The sequence below is a fragment of the Montipora capricornis genome, chromosome 10, assembly GCF_036669925.1.
Source record: "Montipora capricornis isolate CH-2021 chromosome 10, ASM3666992v2, whole genome shotgun sequence".
Classification (NCBI taxonomy): Eukaryota; Metazoa; Cnidaria; class Anthozoa; order Scleractinia; family Acroporidae; genus Montipora; species Montipora capricornis.
Window position 1 is genome coordinate 29,218,504 of NC_090892.1, and position 12,500 is coordinate 29,231,003.

The window sequence follows — 12,500 nt, forward strand, 5'->3', positions numbered from 1 at the left end:
TTAGTGCCATTTTGCCACTCAGTATTTCGCAGTGCTAAGTTAGCAGTTTACACTGTTACGGTTATTCTTTTTTTGCTTAAAAGACACTGTCACAACCTCGTGGTGTGCTGACATCACAGCTGGCTTTCGCATTAAAAGAATCTTGTTGATCCGCCATCTTGGTGTGTATGTGTGTTGATTCTTGTCCATATTACCTGTTCTCCTTCCACTGAATTCCCTTCAGTGTGACTGGTACCCAGTTGTGATGGAGGTGTAGGGCCGGCCTCTGGTATTCCATGGTGCACTTGACCTCCACTTGGAATGAATGTTGTTAAACATGTTTTTTTTCAAGTTGACTGGTTGAAAGGCAGATGATGAGACCTGACTGGGTTAAATTACATCTGTTCAGTACCACTCAAAAGTAAGAGATTGTTGTTGCAAGAGTTGCTTAGAATGCCATACAGTACCGTTCAAAGTACTGTATTACAGGCTGAGTCGGGTTATGTAACAAAGGAAGATAAAGAATTGATAACAGTAGATGATAAGACTATATAACTATGAAAAGAATATGTTCGAATTAAAAACTATGGGATACCAAATAACAATTACAATATTATTATAAGTGATTGCAGAAGGAGGGATGGGTGAAAAAACAACTAGCATCCACTCCATTAAATGAAAAGACAATGCTATTTGCACATGGCGCAAGATGAGCCTGTTGACCCTTGCAAGGCAAAAACCCCCAGAATCTTATGCCGCTGACTGCTAGCCCTGTACGAGGACAAAATTGACTGCCAACTGCCAAAGATGCTCAAACCACTACTGCTAACTGCCGGATTAACCTAAAAGCACCAAAGGCTAAGCCCACAGTGCTTGCTCCACCTAGCGAACTTATAATTATGTTAAATTGTATTTACATGCAATTGTAAGCGAGGAGCGAGGATGGCACAGTCAGTTAGTGCGTGGCCTTGGTGCAAGAGGTCCTGAGTTCAATCTCACATCCTTGTTTCGACTTCTTTCTGTTCTGAGTAGCTTTAAATACCCGTAAAACGAAGCACTGATGGAGAGGGGGAAGTAAAATGAGCGCACCATCGACCTCAGGTTTGTCAGTTGAATTATTGTTACGAGTTATTGACCTTAAATATGGTTGCTTTACTTTACTTTTGTATAAAAATTTCCAATCCAACTGAAGACAGTTGGATTTGACAAATAAGTATTAGCATTAATTGTTATATTAGTCAAACACAAATTATGATGGACTCACGGTTTGGGTGTGGTGGGTGTGGTAGGCTGTGGATGCACTGCAGTGATGGCATGCTCAGCCTTTTCTGTGGTAAACATTCCACTAACATCTCTGTAAGCACAACATGCACACACTTTGCTACCCTGAAGAAAACCAGTAAAGAGATGTTATCAGAGTAAGTGTTATCAGCTCGTACCAGCACCTGCTTTGTCATAAAAGAAGTGATAGATACCATACTATTCTATGTCAACCTACCGTTCATGACTTTTTCCTTTCTTTTTTGGTGTTTTGTAAGATCACTGGCATATTTTCATCAATAAATAGTAAATAAGTTCCGCACGTTATTATCTCATTATGCAAGACAAAATTAGTGCCAGCTGTCAAAGGACAAACATAGGGGACGAAAGGTGCCCTTATTTATTAAACCTGCAAGATCTACAACAAAGTCAGGCACTGTTTATTCTTGAAATTCCGGCTGCAATGTCACACAGTAATCAAAATATCTAAAAAAAAAATCCACTTTCTTTCATTGCAATCTCGTACCCAGAGTCCTTGGGCTTTTTGGTCAGTGGGCGAGCGTCCGGAAAGACTCTGGGATAATGGACGTGAACTACAATTTTGATTGGCCGCTTGCGAAACAATGGCAGTCTGACAGGAAGGCAGTCAGTAATTTGGAAGCCCCAGAATTTGGAGGGAGATTCAAAATCTAAAACTAGTTTCAGTGCTGTTTGTTTTTTCTACCTCAGAAATATATAAATCACAAAAATAATAAAACGACCAGGTCAACCTGTCATTTCTACTGTTTACGATTTTCTCCTTACTGTTTCCATTTAAACTTGAGCATGTGCAATAAGACCGGAACCCACGTTTTCTGGGAAAATGGAGTCAATTATCCCAGAGTCTTTCCGGGCGCTCACCCGCTGACCAAGTAGCCGAGGACTCTGGGTACGAGATTGCTTCATTGCAGATGCAGCCCCTCTACTCTTAATGTTGCATATAATTGTAATGTGGCTCAAATCTTTTCTTGGTTTAAAATTTTCCAAACCAGTTCAACTTTAGGTTTTCTTTGTGCAATATTCATTAGCATAACATGAAACAAACTTAAGGAAAATCAAAATTGGACCGCTTTTAAAAATTCTTAACCAGGAATAAATGTACCTGTAAAAACAGGAGGAAATTGTTTCTCCCCCTCCCCTACCTTAAACAAGAAATCTGAATTTTGATATAAAATAAATGTATTAATGGTGCTGAGGTTCTCTCATGAACTACCACAGTAGCAAAGAGGAATAGCATAGAGGAAGATTGCTCCTTTCTTTGTGCATAATGGCAGTCCAAGACTCAATCTCACTTTGGACCCTCTACAACAAGAGCAACACAGGGTTCCACCACAAACTTACCTGGCTTATTTGTGGTCTGGATATTTTCACTTTAGGCTCAGATCCCTCCATTGTGAACTCTAGTAACAAAAGTGAACCATCTGAGGTCATCATGACAGCATAAGGATCACAGAGAGAACACCACACAATAGATGATAATCCAGCATCCAGTGGAATGTGATAGAGCTGAGTCACTGATTGAAGCAAAAACATACAGTCATGTAAATATCAGTTAGAATAAAAACCAATAGCTAAGTAACGTTGATGGTAGCAAGAACTGGAAGTCAGAGTAACTGTTAAATTCATGCTATTGACTTGCATGAAATCAAAAGCTTTCATCAATGTGTTGGAGCCTCAGCCTATCAGAGCTAATTGGTGATTCAAATACCAAAGGGTCTTGAACCAGAACATCAAAAAAACACACAAAATGACCCTTGGCTAAAATGAAATATCCACAAGCGTTGGGGGACACACTTTCCATGAGATGCCATTACGGCAAAGTTGCAACCCAGAAGAGATTCAGAAAAAATGGCTTTCATACATCCAATGTTTGTCATCTGAAAAAATTTATTGTTGACGTTGTGAAATTGATGGCTATATCAATTTGGATAGTATTGTAACAAGGATTTACAATCCCTTTATCAAAGATTATCAGCATAGCCTCATAGTAGTCCACTCCACTCTTCCCCTTTACTGATGTAATCTTTTATCTTCCCTTGTTAATAAATGAAAAACAATGAATAGGTAAGCGCTTTCCAAGCCAATGACCCAACACGCTGGTGCTTATCCCTGGTTTCCGTAGCATTAAGCAACTAGGAGTATTTTTAACCCTCCCTGGATGGGATGCTAGTCCATCACAGGGTTACCCCCAGCATTACGCCGGTACCCATTTATACACCTGGGTGAAGAGAGGCACTGTGGGAGTAAAGTGTCTTGCCCAAGAACACAACACAATGTCCCCGGCCAGGACCCGAACCTGGACCACTCGCTCTGGAGTAGAGCACACTAACCATTAGGCCACCGCGCCTCCAAAAAAAAAACAATGAATATTTACATTAAACATAAGGAGCTAAGAGATGAATAATGTTGAAACTGCATCACTCTGTAAAATAATGGTGACCTAACAATCTCAACAGGTTTTACAAGTAACAGAAAAAATCATGGAAAGACTTCCTTCAGTGACTCACCTCCTTCCAATAATCGCACACCCTGGGGGGTAACCTTAAATAAATCAATGGTCAAAATCAATTTAATTTAAAGTTCAGCGTTTTGGTTTGCACAGATCCCAAGTGCTCACCTTCCACATAACTGTCTTTTTGACCTTCTGTAGTTGATGGTGATAGTAGCAACCTTCAGACTAACGAGGCTTGAAAGGGTTTTCAGCTTAGTGCATGCTCATACACCACACATGCAATACTAAAGCTGCTTGCATTGGCTTATGAATCAAAACGGTTAACTGGAAATTAAAATGTGACCTAAAATTGCCAAAACCGGAAATCAATTTTATTAGAAATGTTGAGCAATATCTCGAAAGTCAGCTCTTTGACCTACCCTGCTTTTTTGCATAACAGTAAGATTCGTTTGATCACATAGACCCATATCACTCAATGTCCAAACAAAAGATTTTGCCCGTCGAGCCTCTCATTCAATGTGAGGCTGGATGGGCAAAGACAATGCAAAGACAAAGCCTTTACTCCCCAAGGACTCCAAAATGGCCGCCGAGTGATAAAGGTGAATTCCAAGAGAGAAGTTTAAACAAATTTATCTAGTGAATTTTCTTCATCTCCCAACAGCCTTTTTATAAACGTTCTGCCAACCAAAAGTTCAATACCAGGTAACTGGCTTAAATTTGAAGATTTTTTCAAAAAAATTGAAGAGGGTTTTTTTAGCAGTGCTGTCCTGTTGCCATGGCAACACTCGGGGACCCAATAAATTGCCCTACAATAGGATTAGCCAAATATCAAAACGTTTTCCTTCTGAAAGGATCAACAGCAATTCTTTTTCATTGGAAACCCACAGTTACAAAATTAAATGTAGCTGGAAAACCCCTTTGCGCCGGCCCTCCTTCAAGTGTGTGCATTATGACTATTCTCTGAGCAAGTATCAGTTGTGAGCTCTGGTAGGTTCATTTGCTTTGGATGTCAAAAGGTGGGTGCATGTAAATTAGAAAGGTTGGTTCTCTTCGATAAAGTTTGGTTTTCATCTATTGCTTTTGGTTCTTCAACCCCAATATCAACAACCAAATCCACTTTAATTAAGTCACAAGGAAGTACATAATTCAGGTACAAGGGTATTCATTGTGTTACCAAACTCAGACACAAACAATAACATTGAACTTTACAGCATGGTCAGCGATACTCTTGAAGATCTTGTTCAAAGTGGGAGACTTACAAAGTGGAATCACTCATCACGTAAAAATATTCAACCACTTGTTGAGAAACAAGAAGAACTGCCGTTTATTTGCTTTCAATGCACAAGCTGGCAGAATTCTGAAAATCCTGCAATCTGATTGCTTCTTTCCCGCCAACCCGGGGCGGAATCCTAGCTCCGGTTGCACGAGCTTGTGTGATGACCTTAAATTTCCATTTTTTGACACTGAATCCGTTTACATGCAGAAGTAAGTGTTTCAAAACAGATTTTTATTAGACAATAATTTAGCTAAAAAATTAATATTTCTCTTTGAAATGTTCAGTTTGTAAGGAAGCATGAGAAAACCAACCTGAAACTAATTTTGAAGAACTTAAATAAGCCAAAAACTTACTGCCTGAAATTTTGAAATGGGTATGAAATGTTCTGCAACCACAGTGGACTCTATGCATGTTGATATAGATGATGCTGATAGTGACAAGTTACATGGATTGACCAAATTTCCAGCTCCTTCAACAAGGTCACAAATGCCCAAGACATTTTGTATCAACTAATTGAAGAAACTCATCAGATGGCTGAGTGCAAAATTACGAAAGAACAAAACTGCACCAAAGGAGCTTGAATAACAAAGCTACCAACATTGTGAAAAATGTTGGCAAACTGTAGATTAAAAATTAAAGTTAGAGAAAGATTACAAAGAAAACAAACCAATGAACAGAAGTTAACCTTCACAAGGCATTCCTACTTTTGATGGTAAATCCAACAAGCAGAAGTTATGTTTATTTGGCAGCATTTTGAAGGCACTAAACAACAAAGACAACAGTACTACATGTGCAAAGCTTGACAACCAGTTATGAATGCAATGATAGCTTACCCCCAAGATGCAGAAGAACAAATTGATACAGTAAGTGTTGTGGGAGCCTATTCTGAAGCAGCTCACAAGATAAATTTTGACAGACCACAAGATAATCACCATGTTCATGTCTGAGTACATCTCTTTGCACATGAAGATGGATCAATCTCAGATCTGAGAACCCCTCGTGACACCCTTCAGCATCATTTGCATTTTCTCAACTATCCAAACAAATTCAAGCTCAAGCCTTCCCAGACACAACTGAACCTCAAAAGAAAGGGAAACTCCCAGTTTACTCCCCACGGACTCCCTTTCTAGATGCAGATAACCATGTTGGGGGTTGTCTATAACAGTGACTGTCCCAAATGGCTTATCAGTCCCAATGCCCACTCATTTTACATGCCAAGCACCAATACGTTTTCCGGGGTCATCCATCCAAGAATGGTCGATCACAATGCCACCGAAATAAGCTTGCCCCCCCCCCCCCTTCCTTGTCCCTGTCAAGGATAATAGCACTTTGCCACATGGTAAAAATAATGATTAAGATTCACCCGAGGCCTGACCAGTAGGTGCACGCTGTTACTGGACCTTGATTATCCAGAGCATTCGAGTATCTGGACTTTTTTCTCTGGTCCAAATTTTTTCATGAATATTAATTAGTTGTGGTCTTGAAAACTCAGAGTTGCAAAAAGCCCAAATCTGCTCCAGGATTCAAAAAAGCACGGGATCGTTTGTTTAACTGTGAAAACTTCTTCAGAAAGTAATTTGCAGTCAAGACATTGATCAAACTCAAAGCATTAAGGACATTGTCAAGCTTCATACTGTGAAAGATGCACTTTATATTCTTTCAGATGCTTGGTACGAAGGAAGCCGGAATCGATTTGCAAGGCTTACGATAAACTGAGAATTCATTCGGACAACAGCGAGTCAAATTCACAGGCCAACTTCAGAGAGGATAATATGGCTGAGTCCATGGTCGAAATGTTGGAACATGTACAGCAACTTGACAATGAGGAAATGCCTTATGCTCACGATGTGGAAGACTGGCTTAATCTGGAAAATGACCGCAAATGTCTGATGAAGAGATTTTACCCATCGTTGTCAGAGATTCAACAGAAAGTGAAAGTGTATGTAGCGATGAGGAAGATGAGGGCGAGGACGAGAAACTAGTATCGACTAAAGAGGCAGCGCAATGTTTCAAAAAATGCTTGTCGTGGATGGAATCACAGAACGATATTGACCCTGTGCAGTTAATGCAGCTAAGACGAATGATGGACTTCGCAATGTGATCAAGCTACAAGTCTTTGAAGCAAACAAACATGCTTGAACATTTTAAACCTTTGTAAATACCTGAACTGAAAGTTTTCAGTTGTAAATACATACAGGCTGTGTAGATTTCACAATTAAAATGATGTTTTCTTTGCTGTATATCTTTTGTTTACATTTGTATCTCATTAATATTCATATTTTCGATTATCCGGACTATCTACCAAGGTCCTGACGAGTCTGGATAATCAAGGTTGGACTGTAATTCCCTTGAAAATGACTTACTATCCAGATTTTTTTTCAAATTTGGCACCGGGCTTGTTTTTGCACTATATGCCCTTTGTTATAAGCGTTTTTACCAAATTACGTGAGAAGAGTTCGAAACTACAGATGTAGACCAACTGGAAAAATTGTTGTTATGTAGCAAAAGCTACTGATTATTTCTGAAAACTTGAACCTACTTGTTTGTCCGGGCTGATTTAAAAACGGCTCAATCTTGCAAAGAAATCTAAGCAAATTGGACCGCTACGGTCATCACCTTGCACTCAGTGTCAGACTCCAAATGCAGTTTCACAACATTTACATGTAAATACTACAACTTCTAATACCCAACTTTTTTTCTTCTTAAAATATGTTTTCCGGGTAGCTATTACAAGTAAACAACCTTAAAAATGGGGGATGGCAAAGGGGCAATTTCGGTGTCAAAATGATCATTTTCTGTGAAAGGACTGGGGCGAGTTCCAAAACAACACCTTCTTAACTGAGAAATTTTATTATGATTGCACTTAAAAGCTCTTGAACAGTAAAAGAGGCCTTTGTTGCCTCTCTTCAGATGGCTGGCGTGAAGCACCGCTCTCTCCGAAGTCGCAATGTTATGCGCAGTATGAGTTGTGCGGTGCAAAATAAGGGAATCACCTTAAAGGTGACGTTTATCATCAGAAAAATTGTACAAGACATGGGAAACTGTTTATGCAAGTTATAAAAATTAATTATTAGAAATTCAACCTAAGTAGGTTGACGTTCAGCTTTGACAGTAAGGAACTCTGAGAAAATTCCCTTTGATACTGCAATGACATGATGGCTGACAGGAAATGAGCATGTTTTGATGATTACATGTATTTGCATAATTTACACATACAGAGCACATGTTATCTTTACCAAATTAAACAATAAAGTTACCTTAAGTTTTCAAAGGAAACTAAAACTCATGAAAAGTACAGTAGGTAAAGTAGGACATGTCTCAACTCAAGTATTACCTGCAGAATATATCTTCCATTGCCAAGATTTCCAGCAAACACAGTAGGGTATTGTGAGGTGAACCCAGAGTGATCAAGCTCCATGATCTCCTGTTCTGTCTTTAAAACCTGGAATAGGAACATCAAGAGTCAACATGACTGTAGCAAGAAAAAATGAGGGGACAGAGAGGGAGGCTCAAAGCGTTGGCCGGGATATGTTATGTCCACGAAAGTTATTTTTAGACGAGCGGGAAGTCTTGGTCTAGGGGAAGTCTGTCTTCCGAGGCGTCCGCATGCAGTCTTGCTTCGCTCTCAGGTTCTTAGTGAAAAGAGAAAATGATGGCGCACGTGGAAGGCTGATGAATATATATTTTCTTTCAAACGTTGAACCGAGGTTGGCCTGAATGAGGACGTCTCGTAAGACTTCCGCTCGTCTAAAAATAACTTTCGTGGAAATGACATATCCCAAGGGCTGGACCGGGAGCCTCCTTCTCTGTCCCCTCATTTTCTCTTGCTGTAGTCAGCATAACTGTCAATCAACTTTCAGTTACAGTGTAGTAACAGTAGTGAGAATAGGTAATCATTTGTAGCATGACATAATGTTTCTTAACTTAATTCCAATTTGCTTAGCAACTCTCTTTGGTAATCTACGCAGTAAAAAGCTAATACCGGTATATAAAAATAAAAATTAAGGAGAGTTTATTATTAATTTTGTTCACTCCTGTAGTACTAATGGCTGTTTTGAACTTTATTGTAGTTGGATGATTACCTACCATGCTGGAATCCTCTCTGCTCAACAAAAGGAAAGAATGATGGCAGCTGTCAACCTGTTAAAAAGCATAAATGAAATACCTGATGATAACACATTAATTTTTTCCAAGAGTTCAGCAATTTATCGTAATTACTCATGGACATGATTAATTTCTATACCCCAATGTTTTAGAAACTTTAAAAAGGCCTCGAATAGTATGTGCTCTTGACAATAATAATTTGTCAATTTCTCCTTTAATTATTACAGGGTTTCATCGTCACAGCTGAATATTTTTTTTTATACAATATCAGTATAGGAAAGGAAAGGAAAGGGAAAAAAGGAAATTAAAGAACTAATTGGGGAAGCTGTAAACTGAAATTAACAATTAACACAAAAATAATAATAATGAAGTCAAATACACAAAGAAGACAGAGACAAATGAAGATATTAATTTTGTTTGGATATTAAACAAATGAGGTTGGAACAGGATGGAGAGCATGTTCAGGACAGCCAAACATGTGTTTGCGATAACATGTACATGTATGAGTGCTTTCTGATTAATGTGTATAACACATACACAATACAATGCAACATCATAATCCTAATTAAACCTCAAACAATTATCCATTAAATCCCATGCTTTTGAGTGCAAGCAACATGATACTTCTTTTCACTGGTGTTTCTGATGCCTTTGTGTTTCTTACCTTATTACCTGACAACACTGTCCACATGTCCACACAACCTGGCAATTCAAATGTTGTCACAACCTGAGGCCTCACACTTCGCTAGAAAACAACAAAGAAACAAGAGTTAAAGTCACTGTGGCACTTTAATAAAGAGAGACAAAATAATAATAATAATAATAATAATAATAATAATAATAATAATAATAATAATACCGAAACTTCGTAGCAGCACGAAGTAAGATATCGCTTTGATGATCCATACGATGTTTTTGAAATTCATCTTTAATCAAGACATGTTTCGGATGAAACATCATCCATCGTCAGTTGTACAATGAGAAATAAACTAAAGTTGAGCAATAAATAGTGTAACAAAGTGAGATATAACATGAATAATTAAGGATGAAGGCGAGAACAGAACAACCACGAAACAAAACAGAAAAAACCAAACTATTTAAGCTAAGAAACAAAACTAATTAGTATGAATGGGATAAATTAAGATGTTTGACTTGGGAATTTAAAGATGGCTGCTCTCAAAGGATATGCATGGCTTCTTCAATTTTCAATTGGATTTTAAAACAGTCTTCTGAACACCGGGAGTGACAATTTTCAAAACCTCTCAAGTGCTTAAAGATGTGGGAATGTTTGTTGGAGGCGAGATGTTCACCGATGCGAGTGGCGAAGTGTCTTTTGGTTTCACCAATATAACAGGCATTACAGCCTGCACATGAAAACTTGTAAATGACTCGAGATCGTAAACCTGCAGGGATAGGATCCTTCACCCCAAACCAACTCCTGATTTTAAACGGGGTGAACACCAACTTAATTTCCAGGTCGCTGCAAAATGTGTTTTAGTAACAAATTAGGACTAGTACGCACTCTGGTTGACCCAGTATTTAAAATTAATTATACTTGGACTGGTTTTCACTTGGACATAAGCAACCTTACCAAAACATTACGGAAGAACTTGTTTCCTTCTAGCGTTATCGAGAATGTTGTTAGAAAATTTCTCAACAATAGATCGTTTACATTGTCACGCAATAAAAAAATAAATCAAAAACTATGCAGTGCAAAACTCTAAGAAATTGTTATGTTATAGAAGATAAAGAAATAAGACACTTGTCCAAGTTTTAGGCCTCTGCGTATCCCCAAACTTCAGATATTCGTCGAAATGTTTCACAGAAATTTACAGAGCCCAGTATGAAAACGCCATATTGGTGTACCTCAGTGGTACACCAATATGGCGGCCGGAAAATAGTGTAAACATCTGGAACTTACTTTGGCTATCTAGGCAACTGATTATCAGTACTGAAAAAACAAGCATTTACATAAGCACTTTTCCTAATGCTCTAACTTCTAAAAGGGCTCAAAATCATGAGATAAGCTTTTTGAACAAACTTGATCGTAGCCTTGTGTCACGCACCTACATAATCCCGAAATTCAAAATGCTCTGGTTTCCAAACGAAGCACGATACTGAGCTGTGAAATCGTCAACAGATATAGATATACCGCCTCTTATGCCTGATGAGGATAAAAACTTTGGTGGATCTTTAGTTTTAGATTTTGGAAAGTGATGACGTCACGTGAAAACGATCTATTACTTTACCTCCGATTCCTCTCTGAGTGTTGCTCGGAAGGACAGTTGTGTGTATTTTAAATTACCGTACATCGGTCCCTTTTCCATCATAACACAACGTAGAATTAAGAAATTAGTCAACACATTTTGCAGCGACCTGGAAATTAAGTTGGTGTTCACCCCGTTTAAAATCAGGAGTTGGTTTGGGGCGAAGGATCGTGAGTCATTTACAAGTTTTCATGTGCAGGCTGTAATGCCTGTTATATTGGTGAAACCAATAGACCCTTCACCACTCGCATCCGTGAACATCTTGCCTCCGACAAACATTCCCACATCTTTAAGCACTTGAGAGGTTTTGAAAATTGTCGCTCCCGGTGTTCAGAAGACTGTTTTAAAATCCTTGACTCTGCTTCCACATGTTTCCAATTGAAAATTAAAGAAGCCATGCACATCCTTTGGGAGCAGCCATCTTTAAATTCCCAAGTCAAACATCTTAATTTATCCCTTTCATACTAATTAGTTTCTTTTCTTAGCTTAAATAGTCTGGTTTTTTCTGTTTTGTTTCGTGGTTGTTCTGTTCTCGCCTTCATCCTTAATTATTCATGTTATATCTCACTTTGTTACACTATTTATTGCTCAACTTTAGTTTATTTCTCATTGTACAACTGACGATGGATGATGTTTCATCCGAAACATGTCTTGATTAAAGATGAATTTCAAAAACATTATATGGATCATCAAAGCAATAATAATAATAATAATAATAATAATGATTGAAAATATTAAATGTAACAAGTCATGCATTCTATTAATGCTTGCTTTAAAAATTGGGACACATTTCTCAAAATGTCATGGGTCCAAAAAGGCATTTGCAATTAAAGCAAGACATATTCAGAGATAGAAAGATACAGGGGAATTTATGGCACTCATAATATGCCCCAAAATTCTCCCAAGAAATGCGTGACCAGCTTCAAAGGCCACATAATACATGTACGTGTAAGCTTTAGTAAAAAAGCCTTTATTTCCTCCTTTAGTCCACTGTATGGCCATAGTATCGCAGGAAGAATGAGAGCCACAAATTGGAGTTGAAAAGAAAGGCAGTGCCATACTGTAGCTTACGGCACTCGTAGTAAAAATAAGATTACGACGGTAGTAAGATTTTAATTATTAT

At 38.3% G+C, this 12,500-nt stretch overlaps 1 protein-coding gene and 1 pseudogene across 1 annotated transcript in view; one reads left to right on the forward strand and one right to left on the reverse strand.

Moving 5' to 3' along the window:
* LOC138019122 (cleavage and polyadenylation specificity factor subunit 1-like) overlaps positions 1 to 12,500 on the reverse strand; it is a 91,689-nt gene that overhangs the window by 23,263 nt on the left and 55,926 nt on the right. Inside the window, exons 18-23 of the mRNA XM_068865794.1 lie at positions 9,775 to 9,855; positions 9,093 to 9,146; positions 8,341 to 8,448; positions 3,786 to 3,819; positions 2,620 to 2,792; positions 1,244 to 1,365 (exon numbers count right to left, since the gene is read on the reverse strand). Of these exons, the coding sequence (XP_068721895.1) occupies positions 1,244 to 1,365; positions 2,620 to 2,792; positions 3,786 to 3,819; positions 8,341 to 8,448; positions 9,093 to 9,146; positions 9,775 to 9,855 (572 nt within the window). The remainder of the gene's footprint in view (positions 1 to 1,243; positions 1,366 to 2,619; positions 2,793 to 3,785; positions 3,820 to 8,340; positions 8,449 to 9,092; positions 9,147 to 9,774; positions 9,856 to 12,500) is intronic.
* LOC138018752 (tigger transposable element-derived protein 2-like) lies at positions 5,819 to 7,164 on the forward strand (annotated as a pseudogene).